The 13,139-nt window shown below is 45.5% G+C and overlaps 1 protein-coding gene across 1 annotated transcript; it reads left to right on the top strand.

Annotated features, from left to right (window-relative positions):
- The first annotated feature begins 967 nt into the window (after window positions 1-967).
- On the top strand, window positions 968-5,179 carry DMRT2 (doublesex and mab-3 related transcription factor 2). Its single transcript, XM_039566596.1, has 4 exons — window positions 968-1,154; window positions 1,731-2,102; window positions 2,197-2,299; window positions 3,874-5,179. The coding sequence occupies exons 2-4, from the start codon at window positions 1,749-1,751 to the stop codon at window positions 4,929-4,931; spliced, it is 1,515 nt and encodes a 504-aa protein (XP_039422530.1). The 5' UTR covers window positions 968-1,154; window positions 1,731-1,748; the 3' UTR covers window positions 4,932-5,179.
- Window positions 5,180-13,139: the final 7,960 nt, after the last annotated feature.

The raw sequence follows: 13,139 nt of genomic DNA, 5'->3' as shown, positions 1-13,139 counted from the left end.
AATGGTGGGAAACTAATGTTCTCCCGCATGCCTTTATTTATTTTTTTTTTTCCCGGGCAAAAAATGTTTAAATTCACCAGTTTTTCCCCTGCCCGGTGCTCACCGCGGCCGAGGTGTTTTCTGTCCATTTCTGCCTCTGGGAATTTCTATTTTCAGAAGCGGAAGCACGGAGCTCTAGCCTCTCAGTGGCACGACTAAGACTTTGTGGGTCACAATTTCGGTCGCTCTCTGACTTGGGAGACAATGGACATTACCCAGCTCCCAAAGAGCAGCTTCCATCAGGGAGGGGAGGGGAATAAAGTTACTTAGTACCTCAGTGGTCGGTGGAAAACGTTCCCGCTGAAGGGAGGGAATGCTAAAAAATAAACGAGTATTTTTCCTCGCCTTAATTCCCGAAAGGAAAGGATTCTGCCACATTTTCAGACTCGGAAAATCAGGCCATTGCCACGCGTACCTTCCACTCGCGGGTCAAGCAACGGGAACGACCGCAAACGAAAAACGCGGTGGCTGTTTGAGGCTTTTAAACCCGCGCCCCTGGCTCGCTCCTCGGGTAGGGGGACGCCGCCCGCCTGCGGAGCGGGCTTCTTAGCTGTGACCATCACGAGCTCTACGGTCTTTTCTCCCTTCCTTTCCTCTCCCACTTCTTTTTCGCCCCAAAATGAAAGCTCACCCCCTCATCGCCCACTCCCGTTTCCGCTCCGCGCCCGCCCGCACCCACGAGCGGCCGGCCGGCACGCGCGCGGGGGGCGGGGCTTTGGCCGCCCGGGCCAATCGGAGCGGCGGCCGCGAGGCGGGCGCCCAATGGGCGGCGCGGGCGGCGGTGGCGGGCGCTGATATCGCGGCGGGGCGGCGGCGGCGGGCGCTGCTCCTCGGGGCGGGCGCGGCGGGGCTCGGCTCGGCTCGGCTCGGCCCGGCCCGGCCCGGCTCGGCTCGGCTCGGCTCGGCTCGGCCAGCGCTCACCCACAGCCGCGCACCGCACGGCCGCCCCGCCACGCAGCCAGCCCCCCGACGGCGCAGCGTCCCGGCTGTCGGGGAGCCTGTCAGCCCCAGGTACGGGGATCGGGAGTTCCTTGTCTCCGGCCGGTCTGGGGCAGCGGCGCCTTGCGAACTGCGGGGAGGTGGGGGCTGCCTGCTTCCTGCACCACCTGCCTTTGGTAAGTGCAGTGTGCAGGAGCAAGGACGGGGAGGTCGTGTGGGAGAGCAGGTGAGGGTCTGAAGATGCAGCTTCCGCAGAGAGCTCTAGGAGCTCATACTGCCCTTGGTTGCTGGAGCGGACAGCGGCGATGTGTGAAGTCCAGCTGTCCTCTGCCTGTCTCCCAAGTTTGAACGCAGCTGGCAGGGTTCTCGGGATCCTGTAATAAGCAGGACCCTGTGAAGACCTGACAGACTCGTAGCGCTGCAGCCCGGGGCATTGCCCTGGGACGGTTCCTCCCGCATCCTTCGCTGCAGGAGACGCGCTGCTGCCTGCGGCGGGCGATCACAGTTCCCCGCAAGCCGGGGCGGGAGGGAGGGGGTGAGGTGTCCATCGTGGCTAAACTGGGCCCCGCGTGGGTCGTGCGCAAGAGACCCGAGCTGACGGTAAGGGGGAAGACGACATCCCAGGCGGGCTCTGCCGTGACTTCCCGACGGGGGCGCATCTCGGCGGGGCTGCAGGCGGGCACCTCGGAAGCCGGGCGTCCTCTGGCTGCCGTTCCGCCGCGGGGGCGGGAGGCCTGACCCCTCTCTTGCAGCTGCGCCGCCGAGGAGCCATGGCTGAAGAACGCGCCGCCGCCGACTGGGAGATCGACGTGGAGAGCCTGGAAGGGGAGCCGGACGAGGCACCCGGCGCGCCGCGCGGCAGCACCGGCCCGGAGGAGGAAGAGGAGGAGGAGGAGGAAGGCGAGGAGGCGGCGGCGGCGGCTCCGCGTCGGGGCGAACCGCGGAAGCTGAGCCGCACGCCCAAGTGCGCCCGGTGCCGCAACCACGGCGTGGTGTCGTGCCTGAAGGGACACAAGCGGTTCTGCCGCTGGCGCGACTGCCAGTGCGCCAATTGCCTGCTGGTGGTGGAGCGGCAGCGCGTCATGGCCGCCCAGGTGGCGCTCCGACGGCAACAGGCCACCGAGGTGAGGGGGGACGGGAGGCGGCGCGACACGGAGGGACGGGACGGGACGGGACGGGTGGCCCCGGTCTGACGGCGCCATTCGATCGGTCTCTTAGGACAAGAAGGGGCTGACGGGGAAGCAGGCAACTCTGGAGCGCAAAGCCGTCTACCAGAGGCACGTCCGAACGCCCAGCCTCTTGGCCAAGAGCATCCTGGAAGGTAAGAGCATCCCCTGCCCCTCCACGGCTGCCTTCAGCCCCGCAGCGGCGCTGGCAGCGGGGAAACTCCGCTTCGCCGCAGGAGGACCCACACCTCCCGCCCGAGGCGCGTCGGCTCGGGAACGCGCGTGAAACGCAGCGTCCTTTCCCGAAATAGGCATTAAAGCGCGGCCCGCTGCCAGCGCCGGGAGACGGAGGCTCCTGCCCTTCGAATCGATGTGGCAGAATTTCAGTTCCGTGCCCCCTCCGCCCAAAATAATGCCTGAAATGCTAGCAACGGTAGTTTGAAATTTGAGTGTTACTGTTACAAGCTGGCAGTCTTTTTACATGGCTGCCCAGCAGTGTTTTGCAGTGCAGGGTAATTTATTCGTGGGTATTTTTGTCAGCAAAGGAGTAAATTGATTCATTTTTCTTTTAATCTGAACGCCTAACACAGCAGTACCGTTTGCAACATTATCAATAGTAAGAGCTGCATAATCGGGTGCTTAATTTTTTTACTGTCAAAAATATTAACTGTGGAAGAATGACATTTTAAATATTGGTATTTTAGTAAAAGGGTGTATTTCTTTCCCCATACCCTTTTGGGACTGTGCACGTATTTATTCCTATGTCTGCTTTAATTACTTTCCAAACCATATTCCTATAAATCATTGTACTTCTCAATTCAGGTTGTTTTTTTTTTTTTCTGAAATAGAAAGCTCTTTTCTTTGCCTATGCAAGCTCTGTTAATATTTGGTCCTTTTAGAAACCTCTAATTTACATCTACAGTTCACTTTTCTGAAAACTCTTCTGTATTCTTTCCTCTAATTTATCTTAACTGTCTTTTTCTTTTCTCCTAGTTCTCCTTGGGATATTCTACCATCTCTAGCAGTGTGTACATAGTGATTCATCTTTAGAAAATAGAAAAGACACCAGCTGTAGATATAGGTATCTTCATTGGAAAAGGGGAAACCTTTTTGAGAGGAATGGGGGTGAAAACAGGTAAAATCCTGTTCTCCGGACTCCTGTAAATAGTTCCATTAAGTCAATGGAATTGCTTGTCTGGGTAGAGCAAACAGGATTGGACCTTATCTGTTATATTAAATTAAACCAAGAAGTTTGGTAATTGAATACACTGGAAACTGAATTTCTATGTTTTATTGAAGTTCTAGTTCAGAAGAAATAAAATATTTGAATGCTTTGTATGTGTGTTAAAAGTGAATGGTTATCTCTCTCCTCAAGCCTCATGATGGAATATCAGTCATAATATACAGCGGGGCTTTGTCTTTTTGTTTTTTTCCCCCCTCCCTCTTCGATCTGTTTGTTTGGAACTGCTTTTTAAAAAGTTACAAATCAGCTAGCTTTGAGGGATACTACACGTCAAAAAAGCAGGGCTTGCTTATCTACACCAAGGAACTGAATGTGCCTGATTGCTAAGCCTCTGTGTCATGGTGACTTCTGTAGGAGCTGATGGTGACCAGGGTCTGTGGCAAGTGCACAGTGCTTGGCGGGACTGGCTCATGGAGCTGTTGTACAAACACAGCTTTAATGTTTTTCTTAAGTGGCTTCATTCCTAATACTGCTTTGTTGTTTTAGGTTACCGTCCTATTCCAACAGACTCTTACCTGGGAGGGAATTCACCCTTGCCACCTCCTGTAAGTGACAGGATGAGAAAGAGACGGGCTTTTGCTGATAAAGAGTTGGAGAGCATTATGCTAGAGAGAGAGTATAAAGAGAGAGAGATGATGGAAGCTACACAAGCAGCTGCCCTTTTTCTCCCTAACCGTATGGTGCGTGGAGCTGAATACAATTCATATAAAACAGCCTTCAACACTTCTCAAATTGATAATCCAAACAAGGAATTTTCCAATTTTTTACCAACCTGCCTTGATCTAACGATGCAGTATTCAGGACCTAGCAACATGGAACTAATTTCTTCGAATGTCAGTGTAGCTACTACCTACAGGCAGTATCCCCTGTCTTCTAGGTTCTTAGTGTGGCCAAAATGTGGCCCCATTAACGATGCTCTCCTCTACCAGCAATGCCTGTTAAATGCTACTGCTGTACAAGCTCTCAAACCTGGGGCAGGTTGGGATGCCAAGGTCTCACAAAGTCAGGACTGTCCAAACACTGAGCATGACATCATGCCTCCAAAACTGGAAAATTCATTTGTTCTGACTCACACACGAGACATTCAGCAGTCACGTAATGAGATACTGTGCCTTCACCAGGAAGCTCGTGAGAGGTCAGCTTTCTCTCCTCCAAAAAGGACTTTCTCCCAAATTTCTGATAAGGGTTCTCTGTCTCCTCAGGAACAGGCATTAAGCAAGATCAGCAAAAACAGTACCAAACCCGCTCCACCACTCAAGTACAGTGCATTTCAGACACTGTTCCATCAGACATTTCCTGACACTCCAACAGCAGAGTTAAGAATGTCATTTGTGAAGGAGACTTTTGAAGATGCTTCTAAGAAATACAGAGAGTGTGCTGTTAAAGAGAACCAAAAATACAAGTTTACTGCAGACAAATGTGCAAAAGACTTCTTTGGGGTCAAACAGGCCACAACAAAATTTTCAACAACCGAGCCACTGTCATTTTCAGTTGAATCCATCCTTAAACGACCTTCTTCTGCAGTTACTAATGTCTCTGAATGAATAAACTTCCAGAGTAGAGAGTTTCTAAGCTTTGCTTTCTGCAGAATTGCTCCTGCTTGCCTTATCTCTTAAAAGATTTTAAAAGAGGAATTTCTGCAATAAATGGTAATGCTTTCTTTTGTTTCAAAGTGATGTACATAACTATGCATGTTTTCTGAAAAACAAATCTAATTTTTTTAAATTGAAACTGCATGTGCAGACTGTAAAGTGTTGTTATTTTAAGCAGCACTTCAAACCATTCAATAAAATGAGTTTACTTACAAGCACAGACTGATCTCTCTCTTGTCTCTATCATCTTGCAGGCAAGTATGCCTTGCTTTCAAAATACAGTTTTTATTCTGTCTGCCATTATAACTGTACTTACTATTTAAGTTGCTGGGGTAAGCAGTCATTTCTCCTTTGAACCTCCAGTAACTATGAGAAGAGGTAACAAGAGTGCATGTAGGCTAGCGTGAATTCACAAGAGTCTTTATTTACTTAAGTGAGGTTTGGATTAGATTCCATATGCCTTTCTTATTTTGAGGGGGGAGTGCATGCTAGCATAAAAGACTAGTCTATTCCACACCTCTATAAAAGCTTCTGTTGCTAAAGCAGGAGAGTTACTGGATTGGTTTTGAGGGGAATGGCTCTAGTGTGCTTTTGAATGAAAAGTCAGCATTTTTTGAAGTTCAATTTTTGAATAAAAAGTCTGCTTTTTAGAATTAGTTTTAAAATTTTTAAATTTTCAATTCACTTGACTTTGAATTTCTACCCCCTTGAATACTTCCCTTCTGAGAACATTTCACTTTTGACCAGCAAGAGCCTGAGATTCTTGTTCTTTAGTAATTGAAATGACCTTCAGGCTATAAGAATGATGCACAGAACCATCACTGCTTATGAGAAGTCAAATAATAATCTCTCAGTTTTTTAATATATGTCTGTATTTCCCATGTAGAAAATAAAGATAGAAATAAAAGGGAATGTCCAATAGAATTTATCTGAGAATTGAAATGGCCTCAGGGTTATAGGAAAAGGTGTTGCTAGATTTCATTAGGACAGAGCTTGAAGCTTTCTAAATTAGTGACTTTGTAAGTTTTTCCCTATATTTTGCTGCTAGCACATCTAGTGCTAACAGGTAATCCCTTGGTTACTTAATATTTTAATCCTGCACACAGTGCTCATCCAATTGAAAGGAGCTGATGTTTGTTCTTGGTTTTCTAGGGACAATTTCTGTTTGGTATTTGTGGGCAGAATGTAATTTTTTCTAATTTTATTACACTCCCTGCACAGGTTAAATACTTATTTTGCCTGTGAATTCCAGATTCTGTAACTAAGTAATCTCTCCAAGAGTTTAGAGTTTCTGTTGCGAATGGTGTTGCAGAATACAAGGACCATTTTTGTGTTTGGGAGGAGTCATCTGTCCTGAGTGCTTTTCTAAGCCATTTTGTTAAAGCAATAGACAGGTTGGAGAAAGCACATTTTACATAACGTGTAAATTTTTGTGTAACACATCTTAGAAAGCACATAAAAATTTTATGTCAGGAATGTAAAAAAACTTGTAATTTAAAAGACTCTTGGGCACTGGCTAAAGTTTCACTTTTCAAAAGAATTCATACCAACATTTTCTTAGTGAGAAATAGGTTTCAAATATAGTGAGATGCTTTCCATTTTTTCAAAGTTTGTCCTTTATCCAGTTGCCATTAGAGGGAGTTTTAACTTGCTTGAGCTGAATCTGCTTTTTAATCTGTTTAGCAGTCAGACCAAATTAAGCGGCTTTTACTGGGAATAATGGAGAGAAATTCTTCATAATTCATATTTGCTTGCTTTCACCACTGTTTCCTTCTTCGGCTTCATTGAACATTAAGTGTTAAAAAGCGAGTTTTACTTAAGCAGGGCTTCCTTTGTTATTAAAAATATGATTTGTTTTGTTTTTTGAGCTGCTGGTATAAACTAGGATCACAGATGAAAGAAAGTTCAACAATCTATATACTGAACCAATATCAGATACTGGAATTAGTGCCACATAAATATTTTTTGTTTTCCTGACAGTGTGTGCATCTAAAATTGTTCAATTTTACATCTGAAATATTTTTCCAGGCAATCACTTGTCTTTATTCATCCCTTGATAAAAAAGACTAGAAAACTAAAGCCCTCTGAAAGACGGGTAGCTCCTGACCTTTTTAAGAAAAAATTGAACTGAAAAAATTCAAATTCTGAACATATACTGAGAATTTGTATATATATGTATATATTGATATTTATGTATACACACACACGTCATGTTTTAACCCCAGCTGCAAATACGTACCAGGCAGCTGCTCACTCTCTCACCCACCCTCTCCACAGTGGAGAGGAGAGTCAGAAAAAAACCCGTAAATCTCATGGGTTGAGATAAGAACAGTTTAATTATTGAAACAAAAGAAAACATAATAACAACAACAACTACTCTGTAGTAATTGTAATGTCATAGTAATGAAAAGGAGAGAGGAATAAAACTGAAGAGGGATGGGTGATGCACAATACAATTGCTTACCACCCACTGACCAATGCCCAGTCCGTTCCCCAGCAAAAATCAGCCACTGGGCACAACATTCTGTGGTGTGGAATGGCCCTTTGGCAGTTTGGGTCAGTTGTCCAGCCATGCACCCTCATGGATTCTGGTGCATCTGCTCAATGCCAGAGCATGAGAGACACTGAAAAGTCCTTGATTTTGGGGAAGAACTACTGAGCAAAAACTAAAACATTGGTGTGTGGTCAACATTATTCTCATACTAAAATCAAAATGGAGCACTGTACCAGCTACTGAGAAGAAAACTCTATCCCCAGGCAAACCCAGGACAACACACTGTTATATATAATATATGTATGCCCCAGATTTTTTACTCAAATTCCAGTCATCAACAGAGGAGTGACATTTCTCTTACTATTTGAAAAAAATTGAGGTGACACTTGGACGAACTGTTTGCTTCTACAACAAACAAGTTAGAGTCAGCATTTGGCTACTGTTTCTTACAGTTACTTGCTAATGTCTTGCTTCAGTTCCATTACATCACCCTGTACTTAGTTTCCTTTTCTTTCATAGACCCTGGGCCCTACTTCTCTTTCATCCTGAAAGCTTGTTGCATCCTGATGGTTTTTTTTCCTTCTGTTTATTAAAAGTTTGTATAAAGTCTGTTACTCACAGGGAGGATGATTAGTAGTTGAGCAAGATAGCATGTACCCAGACAGTATGTGATTTTCCTCACAAAGTTTTACAGTGGTTATGCAGCACTCCTTAAGCCATAGGCTTCTCTAGAGCAGAAGTAGCCAATTGTCCACATCTGCTGGTGCAGCTGTGCAAAATCATGGAAAAGAGGAGCAGACATTGCCCTGAAATTGTCTAGCACTTACTGCAAGCCAATGTCTTGCTGGTAGTCAGCGTTAAAGTATCTTATGCTCCCCTATGTTCTCTACTTCTTAAATACAATTTCTGTGGCATTTTTGCGGTGTATGGATGTCTGTATCTCCTATACAGTGTACAAGACTCACATTTGTGCTGTAGTTATGGGTGTCAGGTTGTATTTCTCTTTTCTTCCCCTTCTGACTTCTACTTCACAGCTTTTTTCATGTGATGGTAGAACATGCCTCTTGGGAAGTTCAACATTTGGGGTTTGGACAGGAGGCCGAGAACCTCTGCTAGCTGTGGAGCACAAAACAGCTGTGGAAAGTAGTATGAAAAACAATTATTCATTAGGTCTGCAAAATAGCATGCCTGGATGATGGCATAGTCAGAGACAACCAACTACTTGTTGGAAGTATGAGCCCTCCATATACATGCTGAGACAAACATTTTTACAGGTGCATAGAGGTGTATAAATGCAGACAAATAGAGGAATTCAGAATTAATAGCACCCCAGGCAGTGCCTGGCCTTACTCCCCTGGCCCAGGGGAAAGCTGCCTCCTTCTGCCCTGGCACCTTTTGTGTGAGAGCAATCCTTGAACATAATCAGTTCTGGAGCTTGACTCCAAATTTTGGAAGTGGGCTCCTGAAAGTGGATGAGAGTACCCTTCCTTGGCAAGGAAAGCACTTAGCCTCAGTGTTGGTGGTGCAGATCTTAGGCTGCCCTCAGGAGGTAAAGGCAAAGCAACAGCTTTCTGTAGTGCTTGGGCAGGAGAAGAGGTAGAAAACTGACAGCTGCTGCAGCGACAGTGCTTGTCCCTCATGAAAACTGAGTGCAGGAAAATTGCAATGGGGGCTGTGGAAAGTCGGGGGAGAGTCCCTGCTTGGTAGGGTGGGTTGCCAGCTTTCTCCCAGGAATTGGCTTCTCAGAGGTAACTGCACAAGCACTGATACCTTACACAAAGTCTGCCTTAAAATTGTCCTTTGTCTTAGATGTCTTCGAAGCAGCAAGTCGAGATGCTGGGCTTGAAAAGATCAAGGCAAGATTACTGGATAAGCAGACACAAGTCACTCAGCTGGTGGCAAGACCCAAAATGCCTTTGCATTCTGCCCTGAGAATGAGATAGCCCTGTGCTGTCTGCTTGTCCTTCTGCTCTGACAAAGACTTCTCCGATTTTTGCAGTCGGAGTTCCTCATCTCCTTGGGGTCATAAAAGCAAGTCACTTGTTGGCCAGCTGTGAAGGACTTCCTTGTATAGTTAACAGCTCTGGAGCTTTAACATTAACCAGATCCCAGGTGTTATTTTTCTGGAATCAGAAAATTTGACACTGTCTCAATTTCTTTATTTTAGGTGTAAAACAGGGAGGTATGTTCTCATTTTAATTTGACAGCTTGTTTGCATGACCAAGCCTTTCACTTTCTTTACCAAACACTTTCCATTCAGCTGACCTTGATGTGAAAGCTGGCACCAGGAATCATTGCCCATAATGTATGAGATTCACTGTATCACTGAGTTTCTGCTTGAATTTCTGCTAGCTGAACAGAATAAAGTACTCATAATGCCTCCTTTAACTCAGATAGTAGTGATCAGCCATTTTTTGTTTGCTTGCATTGAAACCTGGACAAACCGTGGCTTATGAAAGAAGGGGCTGCTGGGGAAGCATGTGTAGGCAGGTGGAAACCAGTGACAGGAATGTCAGTGTGACTGGAGAGACAGGAACCAATTAATAAACAAAACTTCCACAGTGACCAACAGAAAAAAAAGGAGTGGTTCCTCATATTCAGTTATGTTGAGATACGATGTTGGAAGAACTGAAAGAATGAAAAAATACATTGGAAAAGGGCAATGGCCCTTCCCCCATTTTTAAAAATAATAATTTCCACCTAAGAAAAAGCAAAAAACTGCACAGGCAAGCCTACTGATATGTACAGTAACAGGAGCCCAGTAAGATATGCACTTATCCATACAAGATGGAATCTAGAAATAATTTCAGAAGAGATACAAAGGTTTTAGGAAGGCTACATTTTACAGTCACATTGTCTGGCTGACAGCCTCTGCATCTATACCTTACTGCATTTGGTCAAGTCTGGGCTTAAACTAGTTACTAGATTTTTCACTCATTCCTTGTCAATTCAGTTGGGCAGGAAACAGGTAGGTTGAACTACTGCCATGTGTGATACAGTTTCTGTATTTGTGTCTCAGGAGCTAATAGTGGCACCCATTACACCCTTCCTGGTTTTCATCTACCCACAGAACCTCCTTCATGAGTCAGGCAATCTCCACTTTAAAAAGTCAGACAGAAGACGTGGGTGAACTGTCCACCCTCAGAGATGGCTTGCTTCTGGGTTGTGAAAATCACACTGGGAGTTCATCTTCTGTGGGAAGGTGCTGTAAGCAGTCACAGAATTTTTGTAGCATCGATTTAGAAAGACCAGAACTATGTATACAGAGAGAAACCCAAAATCTTAGTGTAAACTACGTATAGGTAAATCCAGCCTCTTTCAGGAAATTTTAGACTTGCAGCAGAATGTGTGAATGGAGAGCTGAAAAAAATCTTCAGAAGATCTTAGTGTCTTGGAGATGACAAATGTACGTGAGCCTTACACTTTAACCCATGTGAAAAACCATATTTTATTTAATCTTTCATTTAATTTAGAAACTTTACACTTATTATCATTTCAACTGCCCTCATCCTGTAAAGCAGTACTGCTTCCTCTAGTAGGTCCTCAACACATTTAGTAGTTGGAACTTAGTGCTGTGTGATAGAACCACAGAGTAGAACTGTGGTGGCACTGAGGCTGGATGGCAGCTCTGGAGCCCAGTGCCACTCCTGCCCACAGCAGGTTGCTCAGGGCTACATTAATATTGGATTGGAGTTATCTTTAAGGATGGAGACTCCACAGCCTTCCTAGGCTGCCTGTTCCAGTGTTTGAGCACCTGCACTGGAAAGAAGATTTTTTGGTTTGGGTGGAATTTCCTGTATTCCAGTGTGTGCCTGCTGTTTCTATTCTTCTCCTGGACACCACTATAAGATCTGTCTTCTTTTCTCCCACTATATATATATATACAGTGGTAAGGTCCCCTGAGTCTTCTGTTCTCCAGGTTAGAAAGCCCAGTTTTCTCATCCTTTCCTGGTATGAGAGACACTCCAGTGCCTTAACAATATTCAAGGCACCTTTGCTGAAATCACTCCAGTATGTTCTTTTGTACTGATGAATCCAGCACAGGACACAGTACTCCAGATGTGTCTCACAGGCTGAGTAGAGAGGAGGGGTCAGTTCCCTCCATGAACTGGCAATGCTGCCAAATGCAGACCAGGATGCTCTTGGACATACTTGCCAAAGAGCACACTGCTGCCTTCTGGTTAACTCAGTGCCCACCAGGCCACCGTGACTCAGAACATGTCATGAAGATCTTGCATGTCCCAATATTTCTATAATTTTTACTAGAATTAAATAAATTCGTCTTAAATCATTGCATACTATATTCATGATGAGCACTGATCCTTGCAAGAGCAAGAAGAAACTACTTCCTGTAACTTTAGTACTGACAGGTCTGAGAAGAAAGTAAGAAAAGGAATAGTTTTGAAATTCTGGAATTTCAAAATTCTGCACACCTACGCAAACCTGAGTGGTTTAAAGGGATGCTAAAACTTCATCTCAGGCTCAAGATGAGGTAGTTGTGTTAGACCACAACTAAAAAGCTTTATGCTAGGGAGCTCCCTCAACTTCAAACACAATGTCCACACCGTGCCTTACTGTGCCTTTCCGTATTTCTCTTTTATAAATGGATGGACAAAAGAGGACTCATAGTTCAAAATTATTTCTATTCTCTGGCAAACCGGTCTAGGATTTGAATTCAGGAAGGCAGGGCTTCATACTGATATTGCCTGCCTCTAGGATGTGCACAGAGAGATATGATAGCTTGGTCACTTTGGAAACTGTGTGGAACAAAGGTGCAGGAGAAAACAAGATCAAAACTGACAAGAGCAACTCTCCCTAGTGGCTGGTGGGTGAGCCGTGCCTGATTTCCACCTTCTTCCTGGCCTTTGAGAAGGTGGGGAATGGCAACAAGGCCCTGCTAGTGGTCCAGCACCCGCACACTTCCCACAGTGCTTGCCCCTGCTGGCCAGGGAGAGCACAGCCACAGCCCGAGTGCCGGCCTGACTGCAGGGGGATAGGACAGCCAGTTGCTGCCACAGCCGGTGGGTGGGTGGCAGCCACTTTTGGAACGTGCAGATGGAGATTTTTCCATCAAAAAGCTTTAGTTTTTTCAGGCACTGGATTATCCCCTCCATGCAAAACCACTTGCTTACAAAGCTGCTGTGTCCTGCATGAGCAACAAATCTAACAATTTGCAGATGTAACAGTAAGGGAGCATGCTCTGCTGGGTATGGAGGCTTTAGTCAGAGGCTCTGCAATGCAAAGAAGTGAGAGGAAAAAGATTTTTGGGATAAAACTCTTCTTCAGTCCATTAAATTACCTACTCAGAATTAGAGGAGAGTGGCTCAGGGATTTTGAACGAAGAACAATAGAGAATAAAGCTGTGGGGCAGTGAGAATTATACAAAATAATTTAACCTCAAAGCCATGATGGTGTAGCTAACCATAAAGGGGTTTGTGTCTAACAGAGGATATGAGCCGGAGGTTATGCTGAGTGCATGATCTTCTGTAATTTATGGCAACCAGTAACAAGTCCAGGCTTACAGAAAGGAAAGCACACATATGTTAACAACCGGGTCCTTGTAGCAGTATCTTAATTCAGCTTCTGGTGTTACTCCCAAGCAGTGGAACAGAGCAACTCAGAGTTGTCTTGTTTGTGGGAGCAAAATGGGAAGGGGAAGGGGGAAG

This window comes from Corvus cornix, chromosome Z, assembly GCF_000738735.6.
Source record: "Corvus cornix cornix isolate S_Up_H32 chromosome Z, ASM73873v5, whole genome shotgun sequence".
NCBI classification, from domain to species: domain Eukaryota; kingdom Metazoa; phylum Chordata; class Aves; order Passeriformes; family Corvidae; genus Corvus; species Corvus cornix.
The sequence above is the reverse complement of the archived record's forward strand: the minus strand, read 5'-3'. Positions and strand labels throughout refer to the sequence as shown.